Source organism: Ovis canadensis, chromosome 3 (genome assembly GCF_042477335.2).
Source record: "Ovis canadensis isolate MfBH-ARS-UI-01 breed Bighorn chromosome 3, ARS-UI_OviCan_v2, whole genome shotgun sequence".
Lineage (NCBI taxonomy): Eukaryota > Metazoa > Chordata > Mammalia > Artiodactyla > Bovidae > Ovis > Ovis canadensis.
In genome coordinates this window covers 35,589,878-35,613,904 of record NC_091247.1, presented here as the reverse complement: position 1 = coordinate 35,613,904, position 24,027 = coordinate 35,589,878, and the positions used below count along the sequence as shown (strand labels likewise).

The 24,027-nt window shown below is 49.7% G+C and overlaps 1 protein-coding gene across 1 annotated transcript in view; it reads right to left on the bottom strand.

Moving 5' to 3' along the window:
- PLB1 (phospholipase B1) overlaps window positions 1–24,027 on the bottom strand; it is a 97,838-nt gene that overhangs the window by 2,565 nt on the left and 71,246 nt on the right. The window contains exons 40-52 of the mRNA XM_069582883.1: window positions 23,490–23,555; window positions 19,842–19,902; window positions 19,255–19,313; window positions 17,605–17,672; window positions 17,318–17,361; window positions 17,002–17,101; window positions 12,883–12,934; window positions 11,687–11,767; window positions 10,138–10,236; window positions 9,507–9,601; window positions 8,237–8,318; window positions 7,270–7,368; window positions 6,489–6,584 (exon numbers count right to left, since the gene is read on the bottom strand). Of these exons, the coding sequence (XP_069438984.1) occupies window positions 6,489–6,584; window positions 7,270–7,368; window positions 8,237–8,318; window positions 9,507–9,601; window positions 10,138–10,236; window positions 11,687–11,767; window positions 12,883–12,934; window positions 17,002–17,101; window positions 17,318–17,361; window positions 17,605–17,672; window positions 19,255–19,313; window positions 19,842–19,902; window positions 23,490–23,555 (1,002 nt within the window). The remainder of the gene's footprint in view (window positions 1–6,488; window positions 6,585–7,269; window positions 7,369–8,236; window positions 8,319–9,506; window positions 9,602–10,137; window positions 10,237–11,686; window positions 11,768–12,882; window positions 12,935–17,001; window positions 17,102–17,317; window positions 17,362–17,604; window positions 17,673–19,254; window positions 19,314–19,841; window positions 19,903–23,489; window positions 23,556–24,027) is intronic.

Below are 24,027 nucleotides of genomic sequence, written 5' to 3'. Positions count from 1 at the left end.
TTATGGTTCATGTTTAGCTTAACGCGTTTGATCCTGGGGCCTTCTGAGAATGAGCTGGAGGCTGCTGTAACCTCCTCCCCAGCATCTTTAGCCAGTACCCTGCCCTGTGACACGTGGCCTGCACCAAGGAGATGGATCCCTGGCACTCACCTTTCCAGACTCCATCCTGAATGTCTGGCCTCCACCCATCCTGTGATCTGCTCCCTGCCTATTCCTGACCTCCTCAGCTCCTGACACCCAGGTACTGCCCAGGAGGGAAGTGAAAGTCCACTATGTCAGCTAATGACCACACCTGGCCCAAGACCTTGCTTTTTGTGGTCTTAAAGCCTTTTTGTACCTGTTTGTTAGTAACAATTAGAGGGGAACGAGGTGCTCTGGTCCTGAGGGAGAGGCTGCTGTCAATGGACAGAGCACAGTGGGCTCATGGGCTGGGGTCCTGGCTCTGCTAATAATGCTGTGTGGGGCTAGGCAGGCTCCGGAACTGCCCCCGGGTTAGGGGTGGGGCGTTAAACTGTGACCGGACAACTCCACATCTGGTGTTGTGAGCATCAAATAAGATGATGAAACACATGTGAGCAGGAGGTGGCTTACATAGGTAACACAGCCTTATTTCTATTGTAACAGAACCACCTAGAGCCAGAACAGATGCTACAGATCAGGTTGGCTGACTCCCAGTGGTATTCCAGGAACCCAGGAACTCACTGGCGCAGAGGACGGTAATAATCATATGGTTTTGATGATTGTATCTGTCTCTGCTTCTACTGGTCCCTTCAGCTTGGCACACAATCTGCTCTATCCTCTCTCCCCCAGGTTGAAGCCCCTCCCACCTCTTCACGCTGCCTTCACCTTTTTTTTTTTTTCCTGACTGCCTTCACTCTTATTCCCCATTGTTCTAGAAGAGTTGTTTTCAGCCCTTGTTGCACTTTCCAACAAAGGAACATCTAGTCAAAGCTTTGGTTTTTCCAGTAGTCATGTATGGATGTGAGAGTTGGACTATAAAGAAAGCTGAGCACTGAAGAATTGATGCTTTTGAACTGTGGTGCTGGAGAAGACTCTTGAGTCCCTTGGACTGCAAGCAGATCCAACCAGTCCATCCTAAAGGAAATCAGTCCTGAATATTCATTGGAAGGACTGATACTGAAGCTGAAACTCCAATACTTTGGCCATCTGATGTGAAGAACTGACTCATTGGAAAAGACCCTGATACTGGGAATGATTGAAGGTGGGAGGAGAAGGGGACAACAGAGGATGAGATGGTTGGACAGCATCACGGACTCAATGGATATGAGTTTGAGTAAGCTCCAGGAGTTGGTGACGGACAGGGAAGCCTGGCGTGCTGCAGTCCATGGGGTCGCAAAGAGTCATACATACTGAGCGACTGAACTGCACTGCACTTCCTAATCCCCCATTCTGTCTGTCTCTATCACTTGACTCAAGCTCCGGTCAAGGTCACCAGAGATCTCCATATTGCTAGATTCAGCGCTCACTTTCTTGTCTTGCTTAACTTTTCAGCAGAATTTGTCAAAGGTGATGCTTCCTTTTCAAAACACTTCTCTAGGCTCCCAAGACACAGCACTGTTATTTCCCTCCCCCCTCCTTCTGTACTTCTCATCTGTTGCTAGACCAAAAGTTGGAAGAAAGCCCCAGGGTTTGCTGGTTGGCCCTATGCTTTTTTTCACCTAATCTTTCTCTAGTTGCTCTTAGTCAATCCTGTGGCCTTGAATGGCACTTCTAGGCTAATTATTCCCACATTCTCTCTGCCCCCTGTCCCCGGCCCACCCCAAATCTCCATTGCTGACTCCCTGAACTCCAGAAACATACATTTAACACCTTACCTGATTCCTCCAGGAGGACTTCTGGAAGGCAGCTCACACTGACCATGTCCAAAATAAGAACTTTGATTTTCCCCTCCCAACTGTATTTCTCTCTATGCACAACTGTCCACCCAGATTCCTTAACCCCACACTGAAGAGTCATCCCTTATTCCTCTTCTGCCTCATCCACCAGCCTGACCAAACCACATCCCAGATCCAATGACTTCCCTTCTCCACTGCCATCCCCTGTTCTCTGCCACCTTCACCTTCCACCTGGACTTTCAGCAGCTTCCTAATGGGCGAGTTCCTCTCTTGCTTCCCTCCTAGCTATCTCTATGCAGAAGCCAGAGGGCAAACCAGGTCACGCGGCTCCCCTGTCAAAAGCCACCCGAGGACTCAGCCCTTGCTCTTGTCCACCTCTCTGACCTTGCTTCCTTCCCTCCAGCCACCCTGGCCTTTACACTCCTCACACACTTCGAGCTCATTCCTGACTCCTGGCCCACACAGGTCCAATTTCCTCTGCCTGGAACACCCTGGCCTGAGACCTCAGCTGGCCTGGCAGCCTCTTGACATTCAGTTCTCAGTTCACGTGTCGCTCTCCAGTGAGGCCTCCCTCCTCCCACCATTTCTCTCTGTCCTAGCACTCTGCTTTAATTTTTTACAAGCCCTGAATGTGCTCACAAACTACCTTGTTGATTATTTTTTAAAATCTCTTTTCCCCACTAGATTGGAAGCTCTCCAAGCGGAGGGCATCTCTTTTCCCCAGCACCTGGGGCAGCCCCTATGGCATCGTGGTGCTCAGGAAATAGTGGCCTAGTGGATGGATGGATGAACTGGAGTCACAGAGACCTGGAGCCCTCAGGAAAGGGAGTTGTATTTGCTAGAACCCACCTTTTCTATAGACAGACACTGTGGATACAACAATGTGGCAAATGACAGGACTGAGACAGGATGAGTACCAGGGGGCCGGAGTGATGGTGGCGGCTCTAGCCTGCTCTGGGGACTTGGAGAAGGCTTCTTGTTGAAGCTGGCACCTGAGTGCCAGTGCCAGTGTTGAGGTAGTTCAGAGCTAGTCAGGAGGAGGAGGCAGAAAGGGCAGCCAGAGAAGGGGATGAGCAAAGGCAAACTCGCAGAGGCAGGAGCCAGCATGGGTGGTGCAGGAAACTTCACTCCTTGCTGGATTGCCAAGTGCAGGTCACTTGGTAGGAGTGGCTGCTGGAGAGGTTAACTGGGGCCAAGACCCGGAAGGCCTGGCGTGCCGGGCTAAGGAGCCTGGCCTTTCTTCCCCAGGGAGGGGCCGGCCTTGGACATTTGAGAGCAGGGGTGTGACTTGGTCATATTTCATTTATGGAGGGCATGTGGTTGCCCTGTGGAGAGGAGGTCTAAGGCAGTAGTTCGCAAACCCTATGCAATGATCACCTGGGGAACATCTAAAAGGTACTGAATCTAGGTGCTGCCCCAGACAGAGTCAGAATTTCTGGGGATCAGGCCCAGGCACTGTTTTCTTTTTAACTGAAGCTAACATACATATAGAAACAAATATAAAAAATGAATCACTGTAAATTATAACAAAATGAACATACCCACATAGTCAGCATCCAGGTAAGAAACAGGATATGATCAACACTCCAAAGCTCCCTCTTGCTCTCTTCACGTCCCAGTAAGACCATGTATATATTTGCTTGTTTTTGAAGTGTATATATATAGCTGTATGTTGTTAAAGTTTTAGTCTCATTGCTGTGAGGTTATTCTATTGCATGAATGTGCTGTTTGTTTACCCATTCTGCTACTGGTAGACATTTGGGGGGTTTCCTGTTTGGGGGTCATGAATAGTGCTGCTATGAAAATTCTTGTCCGTCTTTTGGTGAAATGTGTGTATACCTTTCTGTTGGGGATATACCTAGGAGTAGAATTGTTGAATCATAGGGAATACGTGTGTTCAGCTTTAGTAGACATGCAAAGTGGTTGTAGGTATTCATCATTTTTAAGAGCCCCCAAATAACTGTAATACCCAGCCAGAGCTGTTTTAATGGCTATAAGCCTTGGAGATAGGGACACCAATTAGGAGGCTAGCATTGTTTTCTGTTTCGTGGTAGGGGAGATGCCCAGGGAGATGTCAGTGTTACAAGAGAATAAGATTTCCACAGAAGAGGGAGCAGGCAGCAGTGGAGGAATAGTTATCAGAAAAGAGGCGGCGAGACTGTTCGTAAGAAGACAAAAGAAAAAGGAAGAGAAAAACATGCCCTAGTGCTGTTGGAGTTTCTGGCTTTGTGAAAGTCTCTGAAAAAGGAGGCAAAAACTGTTCCTAGAGGAGGGGCATGAGATGGAATAGTTTTGAGAGTGTCTGTTGCCACAGTGGGGCACCCGGGGTATCAGCCAAAGCCTGCAGACACTATGTCATAGGACTAATTATGAGACATGAATTCACCAGTTACACATGTGCTTATCAGGCTGGGGCTGTAGCCAGGATGCTTGGTGGTTAGACCTGAGTTCTAATCCTTATTCTGCCACTTGCTGGCTGGCTGACCCCTTGCAAATTGCCCCATGTCTCTGTATTTTAGTTACAGAGCATTCTGGTTCGATGATCCACCTCTGAGATCCTCTCCAGTCCTATTGGTTTGTCACTTATTTTATGTCACTTTAGGGGTGAAATTCCAGGAAGAAGATGACCTGAGAAGTTGGCACGATGCTGTAGGTTTGTATCTGAGATGCTTTTGGAGGAAAACACTGGACTATGTAATTATTCCCATAAATCATATAGCACAGGAATAACATACTCACAGTTTTAGGTTTGTTTTGCTTTGTGTTTGCTGCTGTTTTTTAAATTTGGGGTATGGCTGGGGAGCTATGAACAGTCTTGTAGTAGCAATAATATGGCTCCATGCAGCATTTACCTTTCGTTTTCAGATCTAAATCCCTTCCACTTGCTTTTATGAAACAGAAGCATTTAATGGGAAGACCTACTGAGATGCTTTGGAAAAGAAAGGCCAGAACTACATTAAATCATGCAGAATGAGACAGGTGGGTCCTGTAATGCTCAAGTCATCAATATGGCCATCGGTCCCAGGAGACTCAGAGGGTCCTGGCACTGAGTAGGCTCCAAATACCCCCAGGTAGGAAAACCATACCCTGATGGGGACACTGGGAGGGAAGGTCTAAGGGCTTGGCATTCCCACCCCTCCTTGGAATCCGTGGATTCCCCCAGGGTTGCAGGGGGAGAAAGGAAACCATGCAGAGATATCCAGCCTTTGCTGGGGCAGGGGCAGGGGCAGGTGGTGGTTAAAAGCGTGAAGTTGAATGACTCGGTCACCGAAAGACAACTGGACTTCAAAGCGAAAAATCATCAAGAGAAACATGACTGCTCCCAGGGGATTATATTGCTTTAACTTTGATTTTAAAAAACCATTGTGGAAGTAGGATTGGGAGCAAACTCAAACTGTTCTAATTGCCATTCCCGGTCCTGGACGAACAGAGATGACGAAAGTTCCAGGAGTGGGCAGACTGTGATGTCAACAGGAGGAAAACACCAGGAAAACACAAGCAGAGGGAGGTTGAGCCTGCAATTAAGTAGGCCAAGGAGAAAACCTCCTTACATGCTGTTCTGAGAGGAGGAGGAGGAGGTGGTGTAACTAAGGAGAAAGTCAATATTGTGAGTCAGCCAAGGAAGATACTGGCCACGCTGGTGGAGCTGACAGGTGTGGGAATATCTGCACAGCAGAGCCTGGCAGAGTCACAGGGGCCTGAAGCTGCAGGGAAAGGAGCAGGCGTGTGGATGGTTTAGTCACCATGGGAGAAAGGAGAGAACATGCAGGTTGGGGTGGGGATTGGGTTACCCGCTGAGCCCAGATCAAAAGAAGCCAGTGGACTGGAAAGGCATTTCATTTGCTCTGCACAAGAGGATACAGCACTCAGGGTTACTTGTCAAGCTCTGGGCAAACATAGCTGACCGTCTAGTCATGAGTGGCCAGCTATAAAGGGTAGGTCAAGGCGCAGGGTTGTGGCCCCTGGGCTGTACTTGCATTTCGCAAGGTCTCCTTTTCTCCCCACCAGAAAGGACTAGACTAGGTGGCAGCCTGGGAAAACTGGCTGAGTGGCTCTTTATAACGTTTAAACAAATAATAGCAGGGAGTGTGGGGATTATTGTGCTGGGTGCGGCACACACATTATCCCTAAGATCTGTGTCACTTTTGCTGTTTTTGTAGATATTGATATGGATGGCCAGTGTGTACACAGTTGCTCAGTCATGTCCGACACTTTGTGATCTCATGGACTGTAGCCTGCCAAGCTCCTCTGTCCATGGAATTTTCTGAGCAAGAATACTAGAATGGGTTGCCATTTCCTACTTCAGGGGATCTTCCTGACCCTGGGATCGAACCCGTGTCTCCTGCATTGGCAGGCGGATTCTTTACCACCCACACCACCTGGGAAGCCCACAAATGGCCAGAGTGGGCTCAATGGCCCAAGATCACACAGTAAAGGGTTGATGCTGATATTTTCATTTAGTCTATCTGATGACAAAGTTATATCCCAACAACACTGGGAAGTTACAGAAAGAATAGAATCTGTCAGGACAAATACGTGAGCTGCCATATCAACCAACAGGTTTTTCTTTGTGGGAAAGAGCGTCCTTGGGTGTACCCTTGACCTGAGCCCACTCGACCCTTAGGTACTGACCATGTTATTCCAGAGAGCGATGGCCATCTCCGCGTGCCCACGTTCTGAGAAGTGGAAACAGTCTTCGGAGAAGAAGGTGAGGTCAGCGCCCCCTCTCTGTGACCAAAGGAAGGGGATTATCTTCCTGAGATGAGAGCGCCGCTACCTGCCCAACCCGTCTGCCCCAGGCAGTGGCACCCTGGGCATTCCACCTTCCATCCTTTGATTTCTGCTGCCAATTGGCTCAGATATTGATGGAAACTACCTAGTTTTGGAATTTTTATTTTTAAAATATTTGTAGCAACCAAGTTGCTTGTTGTGGCTAAGTTGTGTCTGACTCTTCGGGGACCCCATGGGTTGTAGCGCACTAGGCCCCTCTGCGCATGGGATTTCCCAGGCAAGAATACTGGAGTGGGTTGCCATTTCCTCCTTCAGGGGCTCTTTCTGACCCAAGGATTGAACCCATGTCTCCTGGATTCATAGCCACCTACAGTCCATCCCTTTTCCTTCAGTATCCCTGCCCTAATAGTTGAAAGCTTCCCCAAAATATTCTTTTCATTTTATTCCAACCTGGCAAATATCAGGGCCATACCTGGGGAGCTCGGTCACTATTAATATTCACGTTTTCTTTCCAACTACATCTAAGTTCAAGTAATACTCAAAAGGGGGGAAGGAGCAAAAGCAGAAACAGCAGCTCCTCGGGAGCACTCCTGGAGAGAGATTGTCCAAAAAAGCCCATGTGGAGAAGGAAATACATTCCCCAAGATAGCCGCCGCTATACATGTGCCTCCCAGCTGCTCACCTTGTTCAGGGGCACAAGAGTGTTTTGGAAGAAAGGCTGTACAACCACGGCGAAGTCCTCACGCTGCAGGTACTGGTAGGAGAGTGTCGACAGGGCACTCTAGGGATGGGGAGAGAGGCTGCTGAGTCCCACAGCGAGGCTGGACAGACAGGCTGTCCCTGAGGCCTCGGGCAGGTTGTGTCAGGGCCAGGAGATCCAGAGGAGCTGCTCTACTGCACAAGCATCCACCTAGGCTGCACCAGGCATGGCCACCACCCTGCTCTCACGGCACGAAGAAGTGGATTAGAGCGTGGGACTCCCGTCCAAATGGGGAACTTTTCAACACCAGCTCCTCAAAATGCCTTAGACCTTAGGATGAGTATCCACAGTCTTGGCATTGCTTAAGTGCCCAAAGGCGGACTGTAAAATGGATAGACTAGCTGTGCTCACCCTCTAGGAGCTGGTCATCCATCTGTGAGATGTAAAAGTCAAAATCATGTGTGGCTTTAGGGTCAGTGAAGTGCTGACTGAAGTTGCCAGCAGGGAGCTTAGTCAAGGGAAGCTTCTCAGAGAGGTAAGAAGACAAAGTTCTGAGCGTGAGATGGCCACGCTGCAGAAAGGCCCAGGCGGGCAGGTCCAGGGAGGGGACAGCAAGAGCAGAGACAGACAGGAGAAAGTGAGGAGGGAGGGAGCCCAAGGACAGTGAACACAGGCCATCTCCTCTGGGTGGGGTGGGGTGGGGTGGGGTGGGGGGTGAAGGGGTGATGCCTCCTCTGAGAGTTGAGAGGAGGGGTTGTTTCCAGCCTCCCTTCTGAGTTCTCACTCCCCTCCCCTGATGTTGGTTTACCTGGACACACATTTCAGAGGCTGTGATCTGCCTTTAGGAAGTGGCCTTGCTTGCAGCAGAACCCTGCCAAACCCCTGCTTTCCCAATCTTTGCTTCAGGAGTAAAGAGGAGGGTGGGGAGGGAAAAGGGGCTCAGGGTCACCTGGAAGTCCCAGTTCACCGTCTTCAACTCTTGCATCTCTGGCAGGTTCTCCTGAGAGCCTTGGAGGCAGGTGCAGTTGCTCCTGTGTGGTGAGGAGTCCTGAGGCTCAGGGGCCCTGGGAGGCTGCTCCCACCCGCTTCCATACACACAGGTGCCCCCACAACACAGGTGCTGCCTCTTGGGCCCGGGTCAGAGAAGCATAACTCAGGGACATGAGATCCAGTAGGTGCTTATTAGGAGAGAAGCCAGGAGGGCTGGCAACAGTGCCTGGGGCTCCTGTGGACAGGCCACCCATTTCCTTGGCTGCCTGACTATTTCCTTCCCTAGTCTGTGGCTCCTAGAGTTTCTCCAGGGGGGCTGGGGTTTTGGGAAGACTCCCAAAGTGGCCCAGCCTTTCTTATGTTCCTGAGGCCTCCCTTCTCTACATTCAGCTGCTGAGGACTCTCCTGCAGGAAGATGCTCTTGGGTGGCATTGGCTGCTCCATGCAGGGACCAGGTTCCAGGCAAGATTGGAACTAGCTGGTCACCTTCCCAGAAAATCCATTTGACCCCAGATAGGGCTTCTTAGCCACCCTGTAGAATCTCCTCCCCCATAAAAACATTCACAGAAACTCTGGGCAACTCTCTGGCCTTAATGAGGGCAACTTCCTGCAGGGTCAGAGCTGAGCTTTAACAAATTCCAGGCCAACAGAGATTATTGCATGATGTAACTTAGCTCTAAGCCTGGCTTTCAAGGCCAGTCCTAAGAAGCACATTATAGCTACTATTTCCTAAGTGCCTGCCCAAGCGGGACCATGCACTTTACATGTGTTTCCCCTAGACGTCACCTCTACTTCCCCAGGAGTTTTTTACATGTGAGTAAGAGGCCCAGAGAGGTGGTGTGGTTTGTACAAGGTCCCACAGCTTCTGAATGGCAACGCCAGGCTGTGAGGCCCAGTAGATCTGTCTTGAAATCTCATCGCCTCATGCTGCCTCTCAAACAGGGAACAACTTGCTGAAGTTGGGGTTTGGCACCACAGAAATTCTGGAGCCCTCACAGATCATTTCCAGAAAGGCAAAGTGAGGTCCAGAGAACTGAAGCAATTTGCGCACAGTAGGCATTCAATAAGGTAGCAACACTTTAGAATGGTTTTCCAAGCCCCTGGCTAATTGTTGATGTTTGTCCCTTGGACAGGACTCTCCAGCTCTGCCAGTCTCGGTCTCACCCGCTGGCATCTGAGCCCCATTCTCCCTAGGTGCCCTCACCTGGGGACCACGTCCGTCTACTTACTGGGCTGGCAGTGGCATGACACATTTTCCATCTTGACCCTGGTGCAGGTCAGCCAGCTCCATGACCTCTACCACGTTGATGAAAGCCCGTGGAAGCTGTGGAGAGTAGAGGGGGTGGGCCTCAGTAGTCCCCAAGCACTTGTGGGGGAGCAGAGCTTATTGTTGGAAAGAGCTTGGGGGATCATCTACAGTCTACTTCCCCCTCCCCAACTTTACCAATAAACTGAGGCCGAGAGAGGGAACGTGCCTTATATTATCTTGTGGAATGGTCTTTATTGGCCCTACATTATAGATTAGGAACCCGAGACACAGTCAACTTGCCCAAAGTCACATGGCTAGGAAGCCACAGTGCCCGGCTGCAAGTCAGACCAACTGGCTCCAGAAGCAGGCTCTTTGCCTCCCCATCAAGGCAGTCAGATCCAGTTAGACTCCACCCCACAGAGAAGCTTGGCAGCTGCCTCCCTCCCATCCCATCCATCCGGGTACCTGCTCCTGGGGGACTCTGTGCAGTGTGCATCTCACTGAACACAAGTCTTCTAGCTGTGCTCAGGGAGCAACCCCTGGTGAGCCAGCAGACAGCCTGGTTGCTGGCAGGAAATAGGACCCAGGAACATGCCGCTGTGCCTCCCTACCTGCTCGTAGAGGATGTCCAGGGCCTGCCGGATGTACTTAACATACTCCTCAGCAGAGCGGGCCTCCTGTGAAGAAGGAAGGGGCTCTCTGCTCAGCTCCTGGGAGGAGGGGGAAAAGTTGGCCTGATGCCCAGCACAGGAGGGTCCTGCACTGGATGGGAAGCCCAACCCTTGCTGCTGATGGACAGTCTCTGGTAAGAAGTCACTCCTTGGGGACTTCTCTGGTACTCAGTGGATGCCAATGCAGGGAACGTGGGTTTGATTCCTGGTCAGGGAACTAAGCCCATGTGCTGCAGCTAGAAAGAAACCCATGCCCGGCAACTACGGAGCCTGCATGTTGCAACCAGAGAAGCCTGCAATGAAGAGCCCACGTGACAAAGACCCAGCAAGGCTGAAAAAAGAACAGTCATCCCTTGATGCCTACTAGGTACCACCAACGGCCCCCACCCCACCCTCTCCATGGTATCTCTAACCCAGATCCTGACAGCGCTGGCCCCCCTGCCACGGCCTCCCCATCACTTCTACCCTTGTAACTCAGCTTGTGGGCCTCCTCTCTTGGCCCCTCTCCCAACTGGAGGCTGATTTAGCCCCTTCCAAAAACATGGCCTGAATCCTGGTGGTGGCCCCAAATCATTTCCACAAAATGCTGCTTTCAGGAAGGTAAAACTGACTTTGCATGAAGACAGGTCTTCTGGGGTCACTTCTGGCTCCCTGGACCCCATGGAGTGCAGAACACAATGACATTTGAAATCCCATGGGGTTGGATCACTTCTGCCTCTAGTCTGGGCAGTGAGGAAGAGAGGTCCCTGTGTGGGGGAGGCTGGTTCTCACCTAGAATTTGGGGACTGACTGAGCCACAAGGAATGATAAATGCCTTCTCCCTGCTGCCTATGACTGTCAAACATTCTAGCACAACCTCTGAGTTATGGCAGCTGCTTTTTTTTTTTTTTTCCTGGCCAAATAAAATATAGCACATCCTCAACTTAGAACAAGATGAATTCCAAAAGTTATTACCTCCCAAAGTTTGTAAGTCTGGACGTGTCTCCCCACAGAAACAAGGTTGGGAGTGGGTTGGGTTCACAGGCTGGCTGAAGGTGATTAACACATTTTTGTCCCTGAAGGGCAGTGAGCCATGGATCAGGATTGGTTCAACTGTATCAACCATACTTATGACATTGTTTCAGCCTCCCCCTGCAACCTCCCCACCCTGAAGAAACACCGAAAAAATGGGCAGAGACTCCAAACAGGCGAGGGGGCTTCCTGGTTATCCACTGGCTACCAGAGAACAGGATTTAAGGGTGTAAGAGAGACCACCTCAGCAGCGCCTGAGAGTGGGGACGTCCAGACACATCTGGACCAGGAAACCAATGCAGCAGCCACTAAGTAGTGGGGACGGCTGGCCTGTCTGGCATGGGAGCCGGGCTGTCTGGGCAGACTCAGGCGCCTGGGAGAGCCGGCCTGGGTGCCTCCCACGGGGAACATCCCAGCCTGGATACAGACAGTGACTTGGCCATCGGTTCCATCCCCCAGGGGCCGGTCAGGGGCCTACCTCATTGTCACAGTAATGGCACAAGTCGTTGCTCCCAATGAAGAGTGTGATCAGCTTCCAGTCTTTCTGTAGGTTGATTTCCTGAGGGGGCAGAAGAGCCCACTTAGGCCTTGGTGGGGGGCAGGGGGCACATGCGTGTGCTAGACACCCCTTCCCCCCAGTGCCTTTCATCCTCTGTGTCACAGTGGAGAGAAGATGTCACATGGAGCTCCCTTGCCCTCACTTTGGTGCTGGGCAAGGACTCCACTGTGTGTGTGTGTGTGTCTGTGTGTGTGTGTGTGTCTCTGTGTGTGTGTGACTGCTCAGTACAGAGAACTTTTTTCCCTTCGAGATCTTAAGAAAGCTGAAGTCCAGGAGGAGGTGGCTTGTACTAACATATTACTAAAGAGCTGACTCACTGGAAAAGACCTTGATACTGGGAAAGATGGAGAGCATGAAGAGGGCAACAGAGGAGGAGATGGTTGGATGGCATCATCGACTCAGTGGACGTGAGTTTGAGCAAACTCAGGGAGACAGTGAAGGACAGGGAAGCCTCGTCGTGCTGTAGTCCGTGGGGTTGCAAAGAGTCGGACATGACTTAGCAACCGAATAACAATAAAAGGTGATCCAAAGGCCTTCAAAGGAGCCCAGGGCAAAAGACGCATCTAGAAGCAAAAGCCCAGAGCTGCCTGGGTCTAGAGAAGGGGACTGGTTGGACAGAGAGGTGAGGAGGGGGCTGGAGAGGTTCTAGGGAGCCTGCTTTCCACTCAGCAGCCCCATAATAGGAGTGCTGCCAGGCAGTGACTTCCAAGGCATAAACCCAGAGCACTGAAAAAAGTGCGGGAGAGGAGGTTTAGAGGGGCCGGGTAAGAGGGAAGGAGGAAGGATTGGAATAAGAAGCCTATTTTTAGAAGCCAAAGTTTACATAATAGGGTTTGGGAAGCCAGCTCTTGGGTGCAATGGAAAGCTGCCAAAGGCCGAGGCCTGCCACCTCCACCAGCCCTCTGCTAATCTCTCCTCCTGCAGCCGGCCTGGAGGGGAGGGTGCCTGGGGAAGGGGTGCAGCAGAGACGTTGTCTTGGTGGCAAGACCTGCTCATCTGGTCCCTCATAAAGACGAGCCAAGAGATTGAAGTGCAGCGGCGCAAAGGGGGCTCATTCAGGGCCACTTGCACCCACCCCAGCTAAAGACAGAGGATGGCCCAGGGCCTGTACTCACAGGGCTGGTTTTCATTCGCTCCACAAGGTCTCGGGCCTGGGCTGGCATGTCCCTGGGCAGGGGAAGAGAAGGGAACATTAGCGCTGGTTCATGAGCAAGGGCTCAAGCTGCAGGATTTGGGCCTGGCGAGGAGATTTTTCAGGAAAAAAAAATGTTATATAAAGACTTATTCCTTCAGAAGGTATTGAAAGGCTTTCAGTTCTCAAGAAATCTCAACCTATGAACAATCAAAGATTTGCTGTGGGCATTGGAGCCCTAGTTGATCCTGACCCTGCCAGGGGGCTGACACGCATCTCACCACCCCCTTCTGCAGGCCTGGTCCTCTGAGGCCACTTCGGCAGCAGGGATGGTGGTGGGGGGGTAGGTTGGCGGGCAGGCAGTGGGGATCTGCTTAACCTTCCTGTCAGGGACATCCCCGTATATTTCATCCAGGTCTTTTCATTGCAGGCTGAGCCTGTTCAATTCTTATTCGGCTGCCTGTCTTAAAAATAACCTTTTGTATATTTGAAAAAAGCCATCACCCCAAATGACCCCTCAGCTTCCTCTTTTCCAAGCTTCATGACTCCCTCAACCTTTACCTCTAAGTCCCAGTCTCTCTTCTGTTAATCCTTCTGTTTTTCTTCTCTATCATTCCTTTGGATTTCCAAACCAGTCCCCATCTCCTCACTTCCCCCGCTGGTAACAAAGCAGGATGAGGGAGACAGATACCGACAGGGCTAGTCCTCACTTCACCCCCTAGATGTGTGCCATGAATGCTTCTGGGTTAGAGAGAGGCATGCCAACGGAACTCTACCCAGCAATCAAGGAGAATGAACTAGTGATACACATAACAACAGGGATGTATGTCAAAATAATTTTGCTGGGTGAAAGATGTTCGACAAGAAGAGAGTACACGTACTCCCCTGGTAGTCCAGTGGCTAAGATTCTGTGCTCCCAACGCAGGGGACCCGGGTTCGATCCCTGGTCAGGAAACTAGATCCTGCATGCCACAACTAAGAGTTTATATGCCGCAACTAATGATCCTGCCTGCTGCAATAAAGACCAAAGATCCCACGAGTCACAGCTAAGACCTGGTGCAGCCAAATAAGTAAATAAATCCTTTTTTTAAAAAGGGAAAAGAGTACATCATCTATGGCTCTGTTTCTAGAAAATTAAACCTAATCTATAGTGACAAGAAAGCAGGTCAGTGGTTACCTGGGTCCCAAGGGAGTGAGTGGGGTGGAAACCGGAAGGGGCAGGAGGGAGGGACTAATTATGAAGCAGCATGGGGAAACTTCTGGAGGCGATGGATCTAGTCATCATCTTGATTGAGGCAATGGTTTCATAGGTATATGCATATAAAAAACTGATCAGATTGCACCCTTTTAATATGTGCAGTGTGAAAGTGTTAGTCACTCGGTTGTGCCCCACTCTCTGTGACCCTATGGACTGTAGCCCATTAGGCTCTTCCATCCATGGGATTTTCCAGGCAAGAATACTGGAGTGGGTTGCCATTTCTTTCTCCAGGGAATCTTCCTGACCCGGGATTGAACCCACGTCTCCTGCATTGTAGGCAGACTCTTTACTGTTTGAACCACTGGGGAACTGGTACAGTGTACTTATGTCAATTACACCTCAATAAAGCAGTTATTTAAAACATATGTATAACAGAAGGGATACAGCAAATGGAGGCTTCCATGGAAGAAGCCATAAAAGAAGGAAGTGGTACAGAATGGGTATTTTAAATCTTTGCATGTCCACAATGAGCTGGGCATGTGGCCAAGCACACATGGCACCATTTCTGCTGTGTGTCTCGTTCATTCACTCAGGACCATGCCTCATATGCTATTGCTATGAAAGTCATAAGGAAAGCCTGGTTTGGTTAAAGGTGACCACAGAAGTCTCTGTAACCTTTTTACAGGTTTGAGATATGAACAGGGGCATCTGTGGGTGGTAAGCCCTCCAGAACACTAGCGGAAGTCAGGAATACCCTCTTTTCCCCTCTCCCTAGCCAAGTTCTTCCCACGCTTCAAGCTCAGAGCAAGCCCTGTCTCCCCTAGGAGCCTTCTCTCTGGGTTTGTTTACCCACTTCTCCATTTCCTTTTTCAGTCTTGGTGTGCAGAGCCATGATTTGGGAGCTATGGGACCAGGGATCCCCTTCCAGCTCTGCTACTAGTTTGCTGCAGAGCTCACCCAAGTTACGGAACCCTGCTAACCTTGAGTTTTTTCATCTCTATACAAAGAGGCAGGACTAGATGTTTTCTGGGGGCCCTTCTGGGTCTGTACCTGTCTGTAACTAGACTGCCCAGTTCACATTTTACATTCTTCTGTTTTCTGAGTACAAAATCATTTCAGTCTGCAACATTGCCATAAACAACACTTCTTCCCCCCCAAAATTATTTCCTATTGGTTTAGGCTCCTTAACTAGATGGCAAGCTCTTTGTGGGCAGACAGTTCACTTTTTGATTCTTCTGTATCTTTTAGTAACCACCATGGGGCTCAGTCCTTCCCAGGTGCTCAGTGAATTCTTGCTTATTGATTGATAGAAAGGAAGTTTGATCTTAAATAAAACTTTGAAACAAAGTACCCTAATGACGACCATTTTTTTTCTTTTGCATACATATTATAAACTGGGTGGGTTATTGGTCTCATTGAATCTTTGTGACAGCCAAGAGAAGTAGGTACTATTATTATCTCCATTTATAGATGAGAAAACTCAGGTTCAGAGATACTAAGTGACTTGCCCAAGGTCACACAGCCCACAAGGCTGGGGGCTGGACATAGAGAATCTAACTGGAGGTCTCATTATCCTGGCTGCTCTGCTGTGGCATTCATCTCTCTCTAAGTGAACTCACCCTTTTCCACACCATGCCGCATGACACAGTGCAGATGAGGAAGGCTCACAGAACGGTGCTCCATTCTTGCTTACTTACGCTGACTAACGGCTTGCTGTCCTTTCCCCTAACACAGGACCTCCGAGATCCTAACAAGAAGCTGCACGTGTCGGCCACTTCCCCTGCCACTCTTCGTTTTCACGGAGACACCAAGCAGCAGTGAAATAGAAAAGGCAGTTTAAGACACGTGAAGCAAGAAAGGGGAAGGGGGCTTGAACGTCAACAGACTAAAGAGTCAGTCCCTGGTTAATGAAGCCTGGGCTCTATAATGATTTTCATAAAACCGTAATGATCATAATAATAATAATGGCAATACCAGCAACTAGATGTTGATATTACGGCCCCAGGCAGCCCAATTTTTCACAGAAAAATAAGTTCTTCCTGCTTATGACGCTGAGGAACTGACATTGCTTCCTGTGGCTCAGAGACTCAAACCTAGCAAGCGTGGGGCCCTCCTTACCGTGTCTGAAAGGAATGCTGCCTATAAACAGAGTGAGTCAAGCCGGTTCTGTCTCCCTGGTGATGAGACTGCAGCAACCCTTCTACAAAGCAAAGACCCAGCACACTCCGTGCAGAAAATCAATGAACTCTGTCAGGCATTTCAACTTTAATGATCTGGATTGTTGTCAACCACAGAAATCCAAGTGAAAACAAACAACTGCCTCAGTGTTTTAGGGGCTCTACCACCTAACTCCCTGGTGTCAAATACAGCCTTTTCAGAGTCCAGCTCTAGAGGCTCAGAGGTGAGGAGAGAGAGGAAGGGTGGCCCTCTGTGGGGCCCTGCTCTGCGTTCCAGGGGTGCTGAGAGTCCCCCACGCATTCGACTCTGGCTTCCCCTGGCTAGAGAGGTCAGCTGAAGTCAGCAGGATGCATCCTGGGCCCCGGCCGCCCGCCTGTCGTCCAGCCACCCTCAAGTGCTTCCTCCCACTACCCTGAGAGGTGTTAACAGTGCCGCAGGCAGAGCAAAGGCTCTGGTTCAGCCTGTTTCATCCTGGTTTCTCTAAGCATTTGCTCTGATGACCCTGGGCTGTTCAGGAAATGGTTTAAGCTTCTGGGTCCTCGTGCTAATACCCATCTCAAAGTGGGCAAGGATTTCAGGAGATAATCCACATGAGGGGCAGCTCGGGGCTGGGTAGCATAGGCATTCCGCCCACAGCCACCAGTGCTGCTCAGACACTACCCTTCTCTCCTCCCTGATCTCTCAGCCTTGCCCTCCTCTGTCTCTCTGGTACCCCCGTCTACTCACCGAGCCCTGGCCCCTTCTACGGCTACATTCAGCCCCGCTGTCTCCTCCTGGGTGCCGGTGGAGAAGCCGAGGATGTTGGGGTTGAACTTCTTCAGAATGTCTTTGAAGGGAGAGATGGAAGAGTGGACAGGTGAGAGGGAGATGGATGTACAATGTTGGGGCACAGGTGTGGACTGGATGCTCCTGGTCTTTTCAGATGGGCTGACTCCCCCTCCTTATAGATAACCTTCTCTTCCCTTGCTCAGGGGAAGGGCCCTGGCCACAGTGAGGGGTTGTTATGGCCACAGTGATGGTGCTTCTCTGTGTTGCTACTTACTGGGAAGTGTGGTGTGGGTCCCTAAGTCGCCATCCCCTCCAATGCTGGGGAAGAGAAAGCACATTTGTTAAAATCACCGGTCATCATGTTTCTGAGTCAGAACCAGAGAGGCTGCCCCAAGGCAGGATTCCCATCCCCCTTAGGACTAGCATGAGCATCAAGGCATTGCCTTGCATTCCAGCGCTGGGCCATGGGTACCTGGCCTCATCTCTGACAAGTGATGGGGAAACATACCACCCATGCCTATATGGGGAGCATCATCAACAGAGACAAGAGAACACCCTCACCTCCAGGATAGTCCTCTCCAGGATGTGGGGAGGTCACTGGAGTTGCTGGGTCGGGCTCCTACTGCTGTCTGAAAAAGGCAAAGAGAAGGCTGTAGAGCTGGGCTGGGTCAGGGGCAGGCTGGGGGCACTGGAGAGCCCCTGGGGTAGCAGCTGGGACCTTGATTTACCTTTTCTGAAAACGGTACCAGTTTTTCTCCAGGCCGCTTAATCTCTGAGTTGTCCTGACTCCCCGACCTTCCACACACAACCAGTAACCAAGTCATGGAAGAAGCAAGATGCTTCCTCCCCAGCTTCTCTGACTTCCAACCCTCTGTGTTCCCTCTGCCATACTCCCTGGCGAGGCTCTCATCTCCTTGCCGTGGACAGCCCTGGCCCCATTCGGCCCCAGCCCCCAGTGGCTCTCCCCTTCTCACTCAGTTGCCCACCTGCTCCTCCAAGCACACCTGCTTCTTCACGCGTCCCCTGCCTCTGACCCTTCACCAACATTCGGAGCTCGCCACGACCTGGTTTCCACTTTCCTTTCTTGTTCACCCCCCTTTCCTGTCCACTCACACCTTCAGGTCTAAACAAGTTGATGTGAAGCATGAGAACCTTGGAGCAGCCTATTAATAGCCACTCCATCCCTTTCCAGAATACAAAACATTCTCCTTTCTAGCCCTTAAGTCTCCAGTTCATTCCCTAAGACCTTGGTCAGCTTCTACCTCCTCCATCAAGCTTTACCTAAAGGCCCTATTATTAAAAAAGAGAAATCCCTCTTTGAAACTTACAAAAGTAAGTGAACCAGGGAAATAATACAAGGATTTTTTAGTTAATAATTTACCCCTACTTTAATAACCTTGCCTCCTGCCACAGGTTCTACATCCCTCCTCACCCCTTACCCACATATACATACCACCAGAGCCGATGAATGGGTAAAAGCCTGATGTGTATCCTTCCACAGCTTTCCCCATGTTCATATGAAAATTAAGACGTACTCACACACATATGGGGAAGTTGTTTTTCTATAGACATGAATACCTGATTTCAAGAGTCCTATTTGTCACCTAGCTGGATAGGTGTCTCCTTCAGTGTAAGTTTTTTATTTCCCCAGCTGGACAAGTTTTAAGAGGGTTAAGACCACATCTCATACTTCTTTTTGCTCTGAAAAGCTAGCAGACTGTCTCACACATAGCAATAGCGAAATCTTGGGCTGGCCAATAGAATTCCTTTAGTGAAACTGTACTATGTGCAGGAATTGGGTCCTTTCTGCCCTCAAGAACACATTTTTGAATGGGGTGAAGGGGAGCTGGGTGGTTTGTGGGTAGACCCACCACCCAAGGAGGGAGTGAGGAAGATAGTTCCCTAGTGATGTTGGGCAGACTTGGATAATTACCTTAGCACATACAGATGAAATGCCTGGGAGCAGGGGGGAAGAAGGGATGGAATGGCTTCAATCTGGGGCTGGAGGAACGCCTCATGGGAGGAGGTGGTGTTTGAGCAGGGGTGTGGAAGGGTGGACGGCAGGGCCTCTAGATTGCCTGCTGATGTCTCGTGGCTCCCTGGCTGTGCTTCAGAGCCAGACACAGGTAGGTTCTCAACAGTGTCAGCTAGATGCTGAACGCAGAGCCATTGTGGAAGCAGAGGTGATTCCTGGCTCATCTCTGTACTCACAGTCAGCGAGTCACCCAGGGCAGCCACCACTTTGATATCCGCTGGTCGAAGCTCATGGACTAAGGAGACAGGCAAAGAGGTGAATGGTTGGCAGAGGTCTTCCTTTTAAACTGTTAACCTGACTAGAAGCCTGAGATTCCATTCTCATCCCATCCATCTCCATTACACTTATTTCCAGCCTAAGGCTTTAGAAAATTTGTCTCTTCCATGCATCCAGAGCAACCAAGGGACTGAAGGTAATGGGCTTGATGGCTTTTAGCCATCTGGAGAGGAGCCAAATTCATTCTTGAGGGGTCCAAGAAAGTTCCAGCTGTGGGGATCATGAGCACAGGCAGAGAGGACCCCCATCCCTGACTGTACCTACCTCACTAGGCAGGGAGGCCTGAGGGGTTGCCATTAGGAATAAGTTGAGATGAGAAGTGTGGTTTGCGGGGCACCTGGGAGCCCAGCAGTGCTGCAGGCCAGCTCGTCATGGGCTGCCCAGGAATCAGCAAGGCCTGCTCAAGGCTCCAAGGTGTGCTTGTAGGTTCTCCCAGCAACCTGCCACTTAGCCCTTGACTGAAGGGGGTGATGACGTTTATACTCACCTGACGTGGGGACACTGTTGGAAGGATTCTGCTCCGTACAAAGGAAGTCGCTGCCCCAGTTCTAAATCGACAAAAGCAAACACACAACAGCAGGGACTCACGGTGCAGGAAAGTTAGCCCAAGAAGAGTTAGCTAAAGAATTCTTCCCCCGCACACAGCTGTTCCCTGAACATGGCGCCTTGATGAAAACCGGCAGAAGCAGCTGAGAGACTCTGGCATCCAGGATATAGGTCATTGATTCTTTCATGTGAAATCCAGGGAAGATCCCCTGGAGGAGCGAATGACAACCCACTCCAATATTCTTGCCTGGAGAATCCTATGGACAGAGGAGCCTGGTGAGCTACAGTCCATGGGGCCGCAAAGAGTCAGACACGACTGAGCGATTAACACATTCACTTTCACTAATCTAGAATCTATCCTAAGATTCTGCATAGACACCAACATAAACACAAATGCCTCCTCAACCTTCTTCCAGTCTCCACCAAGAATTCCTTAGCTAAAACTATGTCACTGTAGAAGATCATGTGAGGCAAAGAGCTGTGGGCTGTGGATGGAGTGAGAGGGGAATCGAAGAGAAAAAGGGTGCTTGCCACCTCCCCATTCACAAAACAGTGCTTGGGTCTCATCCCCAGAAATTCTGACTTTGTCTGGAGTGGCACCTGGATTCGATACCTTTTAGTTGCTCCCCAGGTGATCATTGCATAGAGCTTGCAAACTACTGTCTTAGATCTCCTCTCCATAGGGCAACCACAGGGTTCCACATGGGTTTAGGTGGTGTTGTCTAACGTGAAACTAATGAACACTAATTACAATGCTGGGACTAAAACAATAATTACTATATTTTCAGGAAAGCAACGTGAAATTTTTACAAATTTTTACAGATGTAAAGTTTCTAGTTTCTGTATATTATTTCTGAATGTGTGTGTCTTTTTGTGTATTTAATAGCCAACCAGTTCCTTGCATGTGTATAAATTAAAGTCTATAATTTGGATTTTTTGTTTTTTTTTTTTAGTCGCTCAGTCATGTCCAATTCTTTTGCAACCCCATGGACTGTAGCCCACCAGGCTCTTCTCTCCATAGGATCTCCAAGGCAAGAAGACTAGAGTGAGTTGCCACTTCTTTCTCCAGGGGCTCTTCCCCACCCAGGGATCAAACCCACGTCTTCTGTATTGGCAGGCAGATTCTTTACCACTAAGCCACCAGGGAAGCCCATAACCTCTATGGGCTTTTAGTCACACACTCTTGACTCTGGAATACAGAGCACACTTTCCAAGTGCTGGAGGAGGGGATGAGGTAGGAAGCAGAGGGCATAGCAGCTGGGAGAGAAACAGACATCCTTCCCTAGTGTCCCAGACACCTGCACATCCCCAGAGGTGCTTGAGGGACAAGCCCAGTGCTGAGTGCACAGGAGGACTCCACACATAGGTGTTGTCTGGTTGGCTGATTCTCTAGGTGCGTGGTTGCCAAACCTTTGGAAGTTTGTCTCTTTCATCTGATCAGAGGCTGATGTAGACACACCTTGTTAAAACACTCCTCTCACAAGGGAGCAACAACGCAACTCCCTTTACATATTATTTGCTTAATCTGATGTAAATGAGTTTATTCCAAGGAACTGCTCAATTAGTCATTTTGATGGAGTCCTTATTCTGTGTGGAGGTTCTATTGAAATCAAGAACATGTTTGTGTGTAGATGACAAATATCCAGAGAAGATGCAATTTAAAATAATTCTACAGCCGTGAGTGCTTTAGAAACATCTCAGAGAACTGATGAGCCAGAGACAAGCCCATCCCCTGCAGGCGAACAGACGCAGGTCGGAACTGGAGCACGTTCGTCTGTCCCAAGGGAAGAACTGCTTAGGGTGCCTGGGCTGCACCCTATGCCAGGGCACCCAGATCGCCTGCAGGTCTTGGGAAATGCAGGTCCTGAGTCAGCAGGACTGGGGTGCCACCCAGGACTCTGCATTTTTAACAAGTTCTCAAGTAATGTTGATGCGGCCCGTCTATGGCTGATTTAAATAGCAAAGTATTTTTTAAAAAATCACTTTCTGTGCCTGAGTTTTTCACTCTTCCAGCAACAGAAGCAAAGGCATGTGAGACTAAGATCAAAGACAATGGACCAGAACCACTTTGTTCGTCAGTGTGTATCTGGCACTTGGCACAGCACCTGCACCATTTAGTCATCCAATAAACACACGTTAGATAAATAAATAAATGCCTAACTGACAAGATGCAGCTGACATTTCAGTTCTAGTGGATTTTGGTCCACGATTGGCCTGAAATAAGCCTCTGTTGGGCCTGAGAGAATTCGGAGAGGCTGAATGGTGGCCTTACCCCAGCCATGAAGCTGGTGTGGCCTATATCTCAGAGCGGAGCATCTGACAGTTCTTCAGTATTTTCCTGTAAGTTAGTCTCAGTGCTTCAGCTGCCTTATAAAAGGTCTTTCCTCACTCACTCCTGCTACTCCCCCATCCATTTTCCACACTAGGAGCTCTTTTAAAAAGGTGAACCAGATTATACCACTTTCTCCTAGAACCTCCAAGAGCTTCCCACAGCTCTCCACTAAAGTTCAACCTTCTTTCTCAGGGGTTCAGATTCTGTATGATTATGCCCTTGATGACCCCGCTTATCTCATGACCCCAAACTCTCCATTTCATTTGCACGCCCATAGCCATGCTGACTTCTTTCTCCCCTCAAATACCCCCAACTCAGCCCCAGTTTTGAGCTTCTGCAATCACTGGTCCTGGTCACAGCTCATCAGAATGTGCTTTCCCATTGCACTTTCTCAAGACTGTCCTTACTCTCTGACATGACTATGCTTCACTCTCTATTGGATGCCTCTTTCAGTAGACTGTAGGGTCCATAAAAGGGATGGGCTCCATCTGTCTGCTCTACGGCTCTATCTTCCTGAAACAGTGCCCGACACAAAGGAGGTGTCCAGTCTGGAATGACCTCTAACTCCCGAGGACAGAACTATGTCTGACACTCCTCTGAACCCCTGCTGGCCCGTAGCACAAGACTGGGCAAACCCTAGGTGCTCAACTGACAGTGGTGATTGATTCCCTGTCCAGGTGGCCTACAGATGCGGCCTGGACCAAGCCTGTCCTGCAAGGCCTGGTGTGGTTCAGGATCTTCCAGGCCATCTTTGCAGCAACTGTCCCTAAAGCCATGGCCCTTAAATCCTTAGAGCTAGAATGATTGACCTGAACCAGACAAGCCCCGGAGACCCACCTGCATATACATCAGCTTCCTGGGGGCCCAGCTCCTGGAATTGAGGCTCTTCCTACTCAGCTCCCACCTTACAGGAAATTGATGTGCATTATACCTACTGCCTCCCCCTCATCCCTTCTTGAAAGGCTGAGCTGCCTGATCAGAAATGATGTCTGTGCAAAGGTCAAAGATGACTGATCCACAGGCACTTCCTCTAGTTGGTTGCTGACGTCAGGAAAACACTTGAGAACAAGTTAGGACAGTCCTGGGACTCTGTGGTTCAGGAGACTTTGTTTCATATTCCAATATCCAGTAGGTAAGAAGGGTACGTTTCTGCTTAAGCTACCTCTCTGAAATCCGCACCACTCCCCGAGTCGCTGGGGGCAGGGGGTGGAAACGGTTTGTCTCTGAGAGAGGCAGACATGTGTCAGGAGTTATTACCTCAATGGCTGGCGTGGTGGTGTATGTGTAGTTACTGTTCCGGGGGGTTCGCAGGAAGGGCTCAATCTAAGAGAGGAAAAGAAACCACAGGGAAAGGTTACCTGACAGCCTGGAAGACTGCTTAGGAAATATTAAATACTAACAGTCCTGTCCTCTAGGTTCATTTAACATGTTTCTTCTGCATTTAAATAGAAAGAATCATACAGACAGAATTTCATTCATTCTCTAGAGGGTTTTACATAACAGCTTTGACAAGGGATGTACAATCAAAGGACTAAAAAGGGTTCCATCCACGTTCTTTTCAGGGTTCTGTGCTTTTCTTTTCACCCTGACAATGGAACATCTCCCTAATCATCAGAATGACTTTCTCTCCTTTGTCATTGCTCTGGCAAAAGATTGATATTACAGGGATCTTTTCGTCTCCAAAAAATGTTATGATCATCAGTGTATTTTAACATCTGTTGCTATGATTGTGCCTCCTTTGAGTTATGTCCCTTACCCATTTCGGGTTGGCTTCACATACGCTGGTTGCATTTTT